This window comes from Rhincodon typus, chromosome 1 (assembly GCF_021869965.1).
Source record: "Rhincodon typus isolate 14 chromosome 1, sRhiTyp1.1, whole genome shotgun sequence".
In the NCBI taxonomy this organism is placed as follows: Eukaryota; Metazoa; Chordata; class Chondrichthyes; order Orectolobiformes; family Rhincodontidae; genus Rhincodon; species Rhincodon typus.
The window spans coordinates 44,860,836-44,876,384 of record NC_063332.1 but is presented as its reverse complement, the minus strand read 5'-3'; the positions used below and the strand labels follow the sequence as shown (position 1 = coordinate 44,876,384).

The window sequence follows — 15,549 nt, the reverse complement described above, 5'->3', positions numbered from 1 at the left end:
AACTTTAAGGGCATTTAAATGGTCATTGGATAAACATATGGATGATAGTGGAATAGTTTAGGTTAGATGGGCTTCAGATTGGTTTCACAGGTCGGCGCAACATCAAGGGCCAAAGGGCCTGTACTGCGCTGTAATGTTCTATGTTCTATGTAAGGGAATCAAAGGTGTTAGAGAAAGAGCAGTAAAGTTGCCTGAGTAAGGTCAGATCAGCCATGATCTTATTCAAAGGTTCAAGGGGCTGAACAGCCTGATCTTGCCTCTATTACTTATGGTCTTATGGGTTTATGGTCTTAGGACCTTGATGTAGGACTTCCATGCCCTCACAACTGCTCTAGCCTGGGCAGTAGTAATAGATATGTAGACAGTGCACAGCAGCACAAGCAATCGGAAAAGGACAGATGGACAACAAGGTGCTACTCAAAATGATTCATCATTATCCATATCATTCTACTGCTCAACGCGAAAAGAATCCACAGTGCCAGAAGGCAAACAGAACCAAGAAATACCACAACAACTCAATAGGTACCTGCAGTTGAAGGCATGTAATCTAATCCTATGGAGAGACATAAGGAGACACCCTTATCCCAGGATGTATGGAGCAAATCCAATTGTCACTTCCTTCCTATTTTGGTAGCACTAAGGGAAGCATTTGTCTAATTAGTCAGAGATCCTCATCATACATTCAGTTGAAGGAGAAGAAAATATCAACAAAGCTGCATACAAAACACTAATATTTCATTAACAAATTTTGGCCGTTTGTAGCTCCATTATTATTCTGGGGTTTCCCCTAGGCTTTAAGCTTGGCCCCTACTATTTCTCATCTACTTGTTGTCCCTCGGGGAAATCATCTGAAAAAAATGTCAGTTTCTGCATGTACATTGACACCCAGTTCTATCTCCACCACTGACTTCTCCACTTAACAGACTGCTTGTCAGACATTCAGCGCTGGATGAACAGATATTTCATCCAACTAAACATTGGAAATACTAAATCCATAGCCTTCTGTTTCAGGTGCTAATTCTGTTTCCAGGACACTAACTCCATCTGTCTGACAACTGTTTAAGGCTGAAGTGAACTGTTCACAGCTTTGGTTATATATGTGAATCATATTGAATGAACTTCTCACCACATAGCCACACCACCACAAAGAACACCTAATTCCACAAAAAAAAAAACGACCAAAGAACTGCGGATTCTGGAAATCTCAGCACATCTGGCAGTGTCTGTGGGGAGAAAGCAGAGTTAATGTTTTGGGATCCTTCTTCAGAATACTAACTTTAACTTTGTTGAAATACCTGAGTCTGCCCAGCCTTAGCTTACAGAATCAGAGAATCACATAATTAATATGGTGAAAAAGGAAGCTATTCAGCCCGTCATGTCTACATCAGCTCTCCAATAAGTATTATGACGTGATGCTGTTTGCCTGCCTTTTCCTCATACTCTTACACATTGCTTCTATTCAAATAATCATCTGATGCCTGCTTGAATGCCTCTATTGACTTTGCTTGCACAACATTTGCAGGCAATGCATTCCAGACCCTAACTACTCACTGTGTGATAAACTTCTTTTCTCATGTTGTATTTGCTTCATATGCAAATAATTTTAATCCTTTTATTACAATTTCAATCCTTTTATGAACAGGAATAGTTTCTCCTTATCTACCCTATCCAGGTCTCTCATGATTTTGAAAATTTCTGTCAGATCTCCTTTTAGCCTTCTTCTCTCCAAGGGGAACAGTCCAGTCTCTCTAATTCAATGTCATAACTGAAGTTTCTCATTCCTGGAACTATTCTTGGAAATCTCTTCTGCACTCTCTCCAGTGCATTTACATTTTTCCTGTGATGTGACACACAACACTCCAGCTGAGGTCTAACAAGTCTCTGATACAAATTCAACATTGACTCCTTGCTCTTGGGCTCTGTACCTGTATCAATAAAGCCAAGGATACTGTATGCTTTATTAACTGCTTTCACATCTGCCCTGTCGCCTTCAATGATCTGTGTATATATACACCCAGATTCCTTTACTCCTGAATCCCCTTAAGTATTGATCCCTGTATGTTATATTGTCTATTCATGTTCTATCTGCCAAAATGCATAACCCCACACTTCTCAGCATTGAACACCATTTGCCAAATATCTGCCCGTTGCACCAAATTGTCTATGTCCATGTGGAGTTCCACAATGTGCTCCTTACAATTTGCAATACTTCCAAGTATGGTATAATCTGCAAATTTTGAAATTGACCCTTGCACATCAAGGTTTAGATCATTAATATAAATCAGGAAAAGCAAGAGTCCCAACACTGGCCCTGGCAAACTCCTTTACAAACCTTTCTCTAACCCAAAAATATTGATTGACCATTACCCTCTGTTTCCTATAATTCAGGTGATTTCATATCCATGTTGCTACTGTCCCTTTTATTTCTCCTTTATTAATTCATGGGATGAGGGCATCTCTAACCATTGCCCATCCCTAATTGCCCAGAGGGCAGTTAAGAGTCAACCACATTGCTGTGGATCAGGAGTCACATATAGGCCAGACCAGGTAAGGACAACAGTTTTCTTCTCCAAAGGACATTAGCAGAGCTGATGGATTTTTCCGACAATCGACAATGGATTCATGGTCATCATTAAACTCTTAATTCTAGATATTTAATGAATTCAAATTCTACCATTTGCCATGATGGGATTCGAAGCCCCCAGAACATTATGTAGGTCTCTGGGCTAATAGTGCAGTGATAATACCACTAGGCCATCACCTTCCCTGTAACTCCCCTGAGTTCTAACATTTCTCACAAATATGTTGTGTGACACTCATTCAAATGCCTTCTAGAAGTCCATGTACATCGCATCAACAACATAGCCCTCATTAACACTTACTGTTATCTCTTCAAAACTCCAGCAGGTTAGTTAAAGATCATTTCCCCTGCAGAAATCCATACTAACATTTCCAAATCAAGCCACATTTTTCCACGTGACTAGCAGTTTTATCCCAAGTAATTGTTTCGGGAATTGAAAGCTTATCATTGAAGCTAAACTGATTGGTCTGTAATTGCTGGGCTAATCACTTACAACCTTTTTTGAACAAAGGTGTAAAGTCTGCAATTCTTAGCTCTGTGGAACCTCCCCAAATTCAAAGGAAAACTATAGCCATAGATTATGGCCAGTGCCTCTACAATCTTCACACTCACTTCCTTCAATATGTATTTCATCTGGTCCCAGTTGTCAACATTAAACTTTCTCCTTATCAATGTTGACTCCTACCCTTCCAGTGACAGAGCTTCCTACTATTTTGCTCCCTATTTTGCTCTATTCCTTCTTCTAACATCCTTTTACGATAAATAGGGGGTCAGTTCACTCAGTAGGCTGGATGGATAGCTTGTAGTACAGAGTGATGCCAACAGTGTGGGATCAGTTCCTACACTGGTCAAGCTTACCATGAAGGACTCTCCTTTGCAACCTCTTCCCTTGCCTGAGGTGTAGTGACCCTCAGGTTTACCCACACCTGTCATCTCCCTCTCTCTGTGTCTCTAATGAGAGAGCAGCCTGATGGTTTGGTCAGACTATGGTGACTTTACATTTACGGTAAATGTATCAATATCTTCATTATGTTGGCCACCAGTCTTTTCTCAGATTTCCCCTCAGAACGCTTTGTACTCCTCTTGATTCTCAATTGTATTCTCTACTTGACACCTATCGTAAGTGCACATTTTCATCTACATTTTAGTTTCTATCTCCTTTTCTATGTAGGAAGTCTCGGACTTGTTTGCCCTTCCTTTTGCTTTTGGGGGAATATTCTTTGACTGTACGTGAACTATCTCCAGTTTGAAGATAGTCCATTGTTCAGCTACATATTTTCTCATCAACCTCTTGTTCCAGCCTATGTGGTCTAGCTCTGTTCAGGGACCCCGTGAAGTTAACTCTCCCCTCATTAATTATTGCCTATTATCCTTTTTTAAATTATCATCCTAAACTTTACAATACCCTGATCACTGTCTCCTATATATTCTCCTGCTCATATTTAATTTACTTTCTGCTGAAATTTTTATCCATGCCTTTATTACTTCTGTCCTTGTTTATACCAAAGTATTTTTGTCAGCCTCCTACATTCAACACTGTAAACTTAAGATTATCTAAAACTCAACTGTCCATGTCATAACTTTTATCAAGTCCCCTTCATCCTTTTCTCTTGTGTTCACTACATGAACTCCTGCCAAGTAACCCCTGCCACAATTTAAAAATTCTTATTCTTTCTTTCAAATCACTCCCCTTTAGTATCTCTGCAATTTCTTCCAGCTTGTAAACGAATGTTGTCAAGATAAACATTGCTAATTAATAAATACAGCCACACAACTTCTTTTATATTTCATAGGAACACCAGTGCATCCCCAGTTAAAGTCCATTCCAAGCATAAAATTAAACAATTAATATGTAATTAAAAAGAAGTGGTGTTTGTGCATTATCAAGGGAGTGGTAGCTAAGATATTAATTTGAACAATTATTCAATGCAAAGTTGACAGGACTCAAACCTTTGAGACAATACAGTGTGAAGCTGGAAGAACACAGCAGGCCAGGCAGCACCAGAGGAGCAGGAAAGTTGACATTTCAGTTTGGGACCCTTCTTCAGCATCTGCAGGTCTTGCTATCTCAAACCTTTGAGATATCTGTGCTTTTCTAATTCTGACCCCTTGGGGTGTTCCCGATTTAAATTGCTTTACCGTTCACAATGCCTTTATCTGCCAAAGCTCTAAAATGGGAGTTGCCTGCCAAAACCTCTTCATTTCACTAATTCTCTTTCCTTCTTTTAGATACTTGTAATACCTATCACTTTGATCAATTTTTTTGGTCGTCCACAGACAGGATAGTGCCTAGATTTTGTAGTGGTACTGCTGATGAAGCTGTCAGCACATATATTCCTTATTTCAGTGAAATTCACAGCAACTTTAGAAATCCACAGATAAGCAGCTGAATGGGGAAATTCAGAAGCTGCATTTCATGACTCTATGCTTCTCCAGACATTGCAAGGCCACTTTAAAAAAGTAGCATCTTGTTTAATGTTTAATGCTGTACTAAATTCACCACAACTGTCTCAGCAATAACAGCCATACATACATATTTAAACAACAGCTCCACATAATAGCACATCCTAAGGTGCCTTCTAAGGAGTATATGACATCAAACCAGGTAAAAATATTTGGTCAGAAGACTAAAAGCTCAGTTAAAGAGGTGCATTTAAGGTGTGTCATAAAAGAGGGAAGTGAGCTAGAGAGGCAGAGATGTGTAAGAAGGGAATTTCAGAGTTTTAGGCTGAGGCAACTGAAGACACAACTGCTGTACCTTGTGCTTGAAGCCACACACTGAGAAACTAATCTGGAGTATGTCTCAGCTGTCTGTGCATACACTGTCCCTGAGATTATTTGCTCCTCTTATTTTTTTCCTTTATTCATTCATGGGATAAGGGCATCGCTGACTAGGCGGTATTTATTGCCCGTCCCTAATTGCCCAGAGGGCAGCTAAGAGCCAACCATATTGCTGTGGGTCTTGAGTCACATATAGGCCAGACCAAGTAAGGATAGCAGTTTCCTTCCCCAAAGGGCATTTGTGAACCAGATGGAATTTTCCAACAAGTAACAATGGATTCGCATTAGACTCTTAATTCCAGACATTTATTGAATTCAAATTCCAACATCTGCCATGGCGGGATTCGAACTCACGTCTCCAGAATGTTAGCTGGGTCTCTGGATTAACAGTCCAGTGATAATATCACTAGGCCATTGCCTCCTTTCTAAGTAAGACACTTCAACTCCTCATATAGTGGAATGCTCCTTTATTTTTAACACTGTATGTTAGGTTATTAAATACTGTTCCCCAGTGTAGTGTCGAAGACCTCTCTCTTCTCATTCTAGACTGATGTCTTCTCTCTTACTGATTTCAGGGTCATCTGATCATTAACATCATCATGATTTACTTGATTACCCCCTCTCTCTCTCTCTACCACTCCCCACCACCCCACCCCCAAAAACAATTGCCTGTACTTTGGTTAACATTGCTACAGTCATTTCCTTCCATTTACTTATATGGTTTATGTCATCATAAACATCACTGTTATCATTGTTAATGTTACCATTATTATCAAAACTGCTCTTCCCAATTTCAAAGACCTACTCTCAAAGGTTCTATAACTCTGACTGGACATCCCAGTCTGGTTTGCCTGAGTTCACTGCTAGGGTGATGGAGTTGTACTGTGCTTGGAATAGTTGTGCCATTGGGTCCACCATCTGATGCAGCATAAATTTGGCTATCCCACATCCTGCGATAATCATATTCAGCCTCACTTCTTAACTCAAGTGAGATTTTCTCCTGAATCTCCTTTCAGGCGTTCTGTCAAAATAAGGTCTCAGTTGATCTGTTTGTCTGATATCTGTGGCTTTTGACTTCCTGCACCCTAACTAGAACTCCTGTCTTGGCTTGAAGGTTGACACAGTTTTCTCCTGTGTCTACAGTTGTACGAACTCCGCTGCTCTTAGCTGTGCTTTTTTCTCTAGTTCTTTGACATTCTCATGGTCTTGAGAGATCATGTTTAGTTTGAGGTTGTATTCCAAAACTTGTGCACCTGTTCTCAACCTCCTCTCCATCAGCAATTTCACTGGAGAATACCGATAGGCTTGGATAGAATGGACATGGAGAAGACGCTTCCATTAGGAACCTGACGGCACAGCCTCAGACTGAAGGGTCAACCCTTTAGAATGGAGAAGACAGGGAATTTCCTCAGTCACAGTGCCGTTAATCATTGAGTGTATGTAAGACCAAGATAGACAGATTCTTGATTGGTAAGGGAATCAAGGATTATGGGGGAAGACAGGAGGCAGGGATTGAGAAAAATATCAGCCAGGGTTGAATGGCAGAGCAGACTTGATGGGCCAAATGGGCCATTATGCACCTATATCTTTTGTCTTATGGTCATATAGTCCTTAGTTTAATGGAGAGTTGCCATTAGGTTAAAATTAATTTGACTTTTAGTCCAGTTGTTAGCCAGATATAGAATCATGAACTCCCTATTCAAGCTAGCTGTGAAAAGAAATTAAACCAATGAAAAAGGTTTACATTTTCTCTAGAGATATAGGTAAAAATTAGATGAAATGAATTGTGAAATGGATCACGTATGATTTATTTGAATGATGGAATTGACTCGATTGGCTGAATGGCGTACTGATGTTCCTACATATCTGTACTGATTGGTACACTGCAGAACCCATCCTGACTCCTGCTAAATTGAGAAAAACCTTGAATTCAATTTCCCTTGGATAACTGGGGAGAAAATAATATTGGCAAATGTTCCTGCTCATGATGGCTATCCAGCGTGAAAGTATACACATGTGGCACGGTGGTAATGTGCCTAAATCTGAGCCAGGAGGTTTGGGTTTAGATGTCAACTGCTCAAGAGATGTGTAATGACATTTCTGAACAGGGTGATCAGTAAATATCTACACATGAACATGGGGAACACCCAATCCATGATGCCAAGTATTGTTGAGCAGCGTATGATTGCTCACTGTCAAGGCATGGAATTAAAGAATGTCCATTGAACATGGAGATGCTTGTAGGATTTTGGCCAAGAAGGGTTTGTCAACTTTGAAAGACACAGAGGGGAAGGGGAAATGAAGAGAGTACACCCATGATCCATCAAATTGCTGAGAGGTATTCAACTATGGCAAATAGAATGGTTCCTTTGTGTCAGGTAAACTTCTTCATATGCTCTACTGGTTGATTATGGCCCTTTTGCTTTGATTTTAATCATTAACATTTCCCTGTTCTGAGATAAGAATGCCCTTTTAAGTTTTTTGTTGCTTTGTGAAACAACAATTCTTTCACAGTCAAAGGCAATAGAATAACATTGTTTAAATACTAAAGAGAATGTATTTGCGTCATCAAGTAACTCATCACTATTCCGAGGCCTAGTTTAAATCACATCCTGTTGCTGTAAGAAAGCTGTTAAGTTACTAGAAGGCAGTTGTTTTTACACTCAAGCATTGCTGTCTTACCTTTGCTATTTCCATCAGGCCCTCGAAGGATTGTGCATTCCTCAATGTTACCGAAAGCTTCAAATAGTCTGCGTACGTCCTCCTCCGACTGTTGCTTGTTCAGCATGCCCACAAACAATTTTCTGTCTTCTGGAACAAAAGTTAAAGGTGCTTACCAAATCCTTGCTGGTTCACACTATGACATTTAGTAATATCTTTGTGTTTACCAAAAAAAACTCTGCATCTCAAATATATCTATATTGTCACTCTTTACCATTTTGATTTGGGAAATATTCACTTTAAAATGTAGATGGTGTGACCATTTCTGTTTAATCATATCAAATATATCTGCAAATTAGTGATTTCTCCACATAAATATATTAAATACAGAAAAAGGCATTCGCAAACAAAAATGTCATTTTTGAATAAATTATAATGCCTGTTTGATGCATTTTAAGATAAGATAAGATAAGTGTAAAGCAATTTTTTTCTTGTCTTGATACTGAAACACGGACTATTGTTTGGAATTTACAGTAGTTATGATTTGAGTTAAATCCTTGTGTTTGTGTACCTTACATTCACAAAGGAAAATGCATTTCAGTAATTCAATTTCTGCTAACTCATTTAATGCTTAGGTTCACTTTTCTATTCTGTCTTAAGATGGCAGCAGTGCCCACATATGTAGACAGACTTGTAAAGGCAGTAAAGGAGTAACAGATCCACCCTTGACATTAAAGGACATTTCCCCCAATCTCTTTTCAAATTAAGTAACACTTACATTTTGTTTACTACTTATTATTACTGTCAAATTTCTGCCCTTCCCTAGTGGCCTGAATACTGTCTCACTGACACCCTTCAGTGACACGTTAACTATTCAGTATGACCCTTGGCAGCGGTTAATATAAGGCAGCTTGATCTTTTATTAGTTTAGTCATTTGATGTGAGTTTTGTTGTCTAGGCCTGCATCTGTTGACCATTGTTACCTGTCCTTGAGAGTCTAGGGGCATCACAGCCAAACCTACTTCTTCGGGGCCCACTCACATGCATTTTTATACTGAGGCAGCTGGAAGCCAATGTTCTTTCCAAGCTGCTCTGCTACATAGCAGGATGTAAATATGTTACCCCCTTCAGTTATCATGCATGCATGGTCATTAAAAAAAAAATTATAGGGCTACACACTGTTGAGGATTGCCCCAAGTGATCTTTCCTCTCCCAAACCTGTGGGTGTTAAGGCAAATTAAGTCATTGTGCTTTTATTCCTGTTCCACTTCAAGTTAGCTGACTTTTATAGACTGAGGAAGAAACTTGAGTCTTTCTGGTCACTATTGTTCATTTGCTTAATAATAGAAAACCTGAAATGAAGCACTGAGAAATTTCTTTTCCTGTGTCATGCTGGTCTGTTTCCAAAGTTGAATTTTCCTGGAACAGGTTACTGGCCTATTGACAGAGGCTGTAATTTAAAACATATCACACTGTATTAGGCATGGTTGACCATGAGATTCTCCTGCTCTTAGCACTGGCCATTGGTGTAATGGAAGGATTTACAGATTGATAATGAACCTGTTTGGCTCTACTACCTATGCATTTTCCATAACCATCAAGTCTTGGAGTTTCTGGCTGAGAAGCAGAAATGCTACCATCGTGTTGCAGGACCTCCTCTCAATAGGCATCTACCACAGTTATGTTCATCAAAGTAGTTTTTAATGCCTTGTATCTCGTTTCAATTTGAGTCTTTGAACGTTTAGAATCGATCAACTACCGTTGTCAATGCACTAAATGTGCAAATTGAGATGTTCACATTTTCACTATTCATAGATTTTATTTTTACCTCCATTAATTCAACATATATATGTAACAATATACTGTGATTTTCTGAAGTTCTCTCTCTCCTTCACATTAGAAGGCAAATTTCACAAGTTGAGATGTGACCAAAGAGTGAGAAATCAGTGAACCTGATTTGCAAAACAATGCATTGGATAATTGGCAACACTAGAGATGACCTCTAAACCGGAATTTTGGATCTGTACAGCAAGCGGATCTTCACAAAGTATATTTTGAAGGCAAGAATGTGACAGTTTGGCCAAACTAACTTTTGTGTAAATTAAAATGCATTTTCAATTCTTCCACTATGCAAAAATAGGTAGAGCACACCCTGCACATGAAATTGCTATCTCACAGCACAAACTTTCCGCTCCAATGTGCTCTGAAATCATTTACTTTACCTACCAATTTAAGCAAACCCAATTTTTTTTTCACTCAGATTCACAAATGAACCCACAGTCACTTTATCAGATATACTCTCCTTCAATTCAACCACACAAATCCAGTTACTGCAGGGAAATTAGAATTGGACAGAATACTTAAAGAAAAGCACTGCATATACCCCTAACCACAGCTGGAGCTCTTTTAATGCGTATATGTCCCGCAGCTTATTTCAGTTAAATTACAGTAGTAAGGAACGGCATGTAATCAACTAAATTTGCATTAATGGTAATGAAGTGTACATGAAACAGATGCAATTGAATAAAATAATGTAACAACACTGTAACAATTTTATAATAATGAATTAGTAGCAGCTTCTGCACTAACATCATTGAGTCTGATTTCTGCATCTCCGACAGTGGTGTAAAGCCTGGCATTAATTATTAATCATTTTACAGATATAAAGTGCAAATTTAATGAGAAATTAGTTTTTACAGACTCTTTATATATTTTGCCACAAGTAATGTACAACTAAAATATATATTGTGACCATGACTCATGATATGCAAGCTCAGTCAAGTATTTATATGTCCAAAGTCAATTGCTATATTTTTGTCTGGAGAAAATTCAACAAATTTGATAGAAAACAGCAAAGATTTTCTTCCTCTTCCACCTTTCTTTCACTGTTTGCTTTTCTGCTGTTTTCTTTCTGTGTTTGAACTAACCTCAAAGAAAGCCAAAAAACAAGAGAAATGAAGATCAGCATGTCTGAACTAGGGACTGATTCCAATGACCAGTGTGACACTCCTTCACTTTCTTGAGCTATAATCTTTGGAGATGGATTGTTACAACAAAATGAAGCTAGACTGTAGTTACTCCTCTATACTAGAGGAAGGGCAACTAGGGATGAACAATGAATATTGGCCTAGCTACTGAAGTCTACACAAAAATATTAAAAGTTAGTCTTGTCATATTAAAATAGGCAATGTCAATGCAGGCGATCATATTACATTTTGTCAACATAGTAACACAATGGTTAAAGAGATGCCTTGATTGAAAATGTAATTGAAATTTTTTTTATCAAAAATCAAAATCATAGGTTTGTATTTATTGTTGGCTTACAATATTCACTTATTCATTTGTTTTTTAACTTGTGCTGTAATTGGAGTCAAAGGAATAGAAAATCCTTTCTGTTATGAATCTTTCAATGGTAATAAATTGACTCAAATTTGACACTGGTTAGCACTCAAAACAGAGTTACTGCTTCAATGCTCCTGAATCTTTAGGTTATTCTAGTACTCTAGCATAATACTTCCATTTCACTTTTTATAGTCTTTCTAAAGACCATTCTCAAAAATATACAAACCTTGGACAACATAGCACTACAGAGGCATAATATTGGCAATGTGACTGAAAATGCTAAACTAATTTCAGTTGGATTCTCCTTACCCAGTTTCTCTCCTCAGTGTTTCAGGTACATTCCATTGGCATCAATAGTCCACTGGATGAACAACCATTCCTCATGTGAACGTAAACAATGAGTACCACCAGACTATTTTCCAGTAAAGGGCATTACTACCAAGCTGGATCAGGTCTTAATTTGTGCATTTTCAAATGGCCACTGGCAAAGTAACTGACTGGAAAGAGAGAAACAGCTTTCCTATTCAGTCAGATATTTAATCCTCATATTCTGAAACAAAAACTGAAATTGCTGAAGAAGCTCAGCAGATCTGGCAGCCTCTATGGAGAGAAAGGAGAGTCAATGTTTTAGGTCCAGTGACCCTCTTTTTTCCTGTATTCTGTTTCACCACAGCTAACAACATGGATATCTGGTATGCATGTAAATTGAAGGTATACAATAATCCAAAAGATTTTTCTCTTAATAACTTGTCCAACTTTTGCTCAGTTGTTTGTACAGAAAGTTTTTTTTCCTTTAAGGATTGGCAAAGAAAAAAAATCAGAACAATGACACTGGAAATTGCACTGCAATAAGTATTAATACATTAATTTCATCATTTCTGGCAGGATTGGATACAAAAATTTGCCTTGACAGACTTCTGTTGATCTGCCGTTGTGAATGAGTCCTCAGTTTATGTTTTAAATGTCAAGTGATAATGCACCAACGCTGTTGGTCCTGGTAAGACCAGACTAAGTTCATCTTTACTTAAACTGACTTTCCCTGGCTTTTCAATATTTTTCTTTTCTTGCATGGTACAAGTTAATGGTTCTAAATGAGTTAACATTGCATTGCATTAGATCCACACAACCTGATAACATTACACTATCTTTGTGTGGACAAACAGTTAATCTTGCTCAAGGCCCTGATGGAGATAAATTTGATATTACCCAGCTCCTGATGATAGAAACTGAAAGAACTGCGGATGCTGTAAATCAGAAACAAAGATGCTGCCAGACCTGTTGAGGTTTTCCAGCAATTGCTGATGATAGAAATTTTGCTTAACTAGATAATATTATGATGCAATAAGCAATATCTAGTTATGTAAGGAAAAGGGTCTCTTCTTGTTAAGACTCTTCAGGAATTTATCCTGTACCACTCATAATTTGATAGGCTAATCAATGCAACATAGAGAGGAAGATTGGTGTCCCAACTTCTCACTGACAGTGGTTGGTACCCAAAGACCAATACAACATCATGTAACAAATCTAAAAGGCATCAGCTGTTAATGTCTGGCTTGCCTTAATTTGCTCTCCCACTTTTTCTTTCTGGATACCCTTGTAAGAGTAAAGAAAATAGTTGGGACTTATTGCATAGAGCCAGACCCTTGACCTGTCTTGTGGAACAGTGCATTGGGTTGCCAGGGTGCTAATATGCCAGCATTGCACAATCTTAATTTTTGATCTTGCCTGTGACATGATCGATCTCAAGAAACTAAACTAAAGCTGCAAATATTTACAGCTACTTCAATAGAAAGTGAGAAAACCCATTAGCAGTTTCAATCTAAGAGCAACTTAGAGGAAGTTTTTTTCTTTTGTTTTACTTCCTATAGGTGGCAATTTAGGTTACTACTGATTATACTCATCACACATCAAATAGATTGCAATGTCAAATTGTCATGGTTCATATTTATGTCTCGTGGACTTTCAATGGCTGATAAGCATGCACCAGTTTCCCTCTAGCAGGTTAGGTCTTAATTTGCCTCCTCTACCTGCTGGTGTTAAGGTGACTTCATACTAAATGTACAGCAGGCATGATAGAACTTTATGAAATAGATGTACAATTACTAGCAGAAAGCAGGTGCAAGACTGAGACTTAGAAATACATAAGCACATTGTCAATCTCTTTCTGTTCCTCCTTTGCAGCAACATTTCTCTATGCATTTAGCCACTGTCAGCAAAAGATAATGAGTAACCACCATAAACTTTCCAATGAACACCACAGTTTCAAGCAATAGGACAGACAGACCTGGTGTTATGCTGCTGAGCTGGGTAAGAACATTTCAACTGATGATTAGTCTCCAAAGGCTGGACTCTGTTTGAAACAAAATGCTACAGGAGATGGACAAGCAAGTAGGTACCTTGGCAGTGCTTCCCCTTACATCACTCAAACCCCTCAAAGGACAGCTGATTTATTTGTAAAAGTGTAGCTTCTTATTTCAATAAGAGATGAGGTTTCAAGAGGCTTGAGATTAGTTATTTATATTAGCAGAAAATTAAACAGGACAATTAACACATCATTACTTACAGTTTTGGCAGGGAATTGTGAGACTGCAATTTGTGAGAAAATAACTTACATAAACTTAATCGGCATTAATAAGAGGCATTAAATATTTGCATAAGCACCAGTAGTGCAATACTGAGCCATTCAGAGGTGGAAGAGCCCTTTTTTTGGGTAACTTAGCTGATTTCAGCAATGTTCTTCTTTGCTCTAAGGCGTTAACAACAGGATGTTGTTAAAGTCAAAGGAACAGTCGGCAGACTTTGAGATAGCAAGAACTGCAGATGCTGGAAGTCAGAGTCGAAACATTGTGGAGCTGGAGGAACACAGCAAGTCAGGCACATCAGAGGAGCAGGAAAGTTGACGTTTCGGATGGGGACCCTGCATCTTTGATTATTGCCCTGTGATTCCAGTTTTAGGAAGTCATTGGTCTTGGTTTAATTGTGATATCATCTATCATATAATAGATGATCACTTCGTCAAGCGACCGCAGAACTACCAACATACTAGAACTTTGTGAGGCAACTGCTCAAGGAAAGGGGCATATTACTGGAGGAAGAACTGAGGAGGAGGAGTTGGGACTGTTCAAAAACTTTTTATGTTTTATTATAGTGTACTTCTCTTGGCATGATTATCATTTTGGAAGCACTTACTGGTCCACTGACTGTTGATACTGATGGGTAGAAAACACTCCTATATTTAATGTTTTAGTGAGAGTCTGGTCTCTGTGATTGAGGAAACAAAGAAACATAGAAACCAGGGGCAGGAGTAGGCCATTCAGCTCTTAGCCTATTGCACCATTCAATATAATCATGCTCGATCATCCAACTCAGAACCCTGTTCCTGCTTCCGCCCTTACCCTTTGATTTCTTTAGCCCTAAAAACTACATCAAACTCCTTCCTAGAAACATTCTAAGTTTTGGGCACAACCACCTTCAGAGGCAGGGAATTCCCTAGGCTCACTACTCTCTGGGTGAAGAAATTTCTCCTCATCTAAATGCAAAATTGCATGTGTCCTTAACTTTTGATCCCTGGTTCTGGACTCCCCAGTCATAGGGATCATCCTACCTGTGTTTACACTGTCTAGTCCTGTTAGAATTTTACAGGTCATTATGAGATGTCTCCTCACTCTTCTAAACTCCAGGAGAACATAGTCCTAACTGATCCAATTTCTCTTCACATGTCAATCTTGACATTCCAGGAATTAGCATGGTAAACCATTGTTGCACTTCCTCCACAAACAGGACATTCTTCCTTAGGTGGAGAGACAAAAACTACGTACAATACTCTATGAAACTATGGAAGACTGGATCTTGAGTCTTTTACTTGGTCTGGAACATATTATCCTCCCTTGAGCTTTTGATGAAATGGGAGTTTTTAAAAAACTTAGGCCAGCATTTATTGCCTATCCCTAATTACCCAGAGTGTTACTACATTACTGTGGATCTGGAGTCACATGTAGGCCAGACCAGGTAAAGATGAAGGACATCAAACAATGATACAGGCTGTTTTTGACAATCAGCAATGGTTTCATAGCTGTCATTAGACACAATTCCAGATTTTTATCAAATTCAAATTTCAGCATCTGCCATGGCAGGATTCAAACTCAAGTCCCCAGAACATTACCTGAGTCTCTGGATTAATAGTC

General features: G+C 38.6%; 1 protein-coding gene across 1 annotated transcript in view; it reads right to left on the bottom strand.

Moving 5' to 3' along the window:
* Positions 1–15,549, bottom strand: part of LOC109928086 (CUGBP Elav-like family member 4) — a 1,150,049-nt gene that overhangs the window by 298,392 nt on the left and 836,108 nt on the right. Inside the window, exon 4 of the mRNA XM_048604689.1 lies at positions 8,045–8,173. Within this exon, the coding sequence (XP_048460646.1) occupies positions 8,045–8,173 (129 nt within the window). The remainder of the gene's footprint in view (positions 1–8,044; positions 8,174–15,549) is intronic.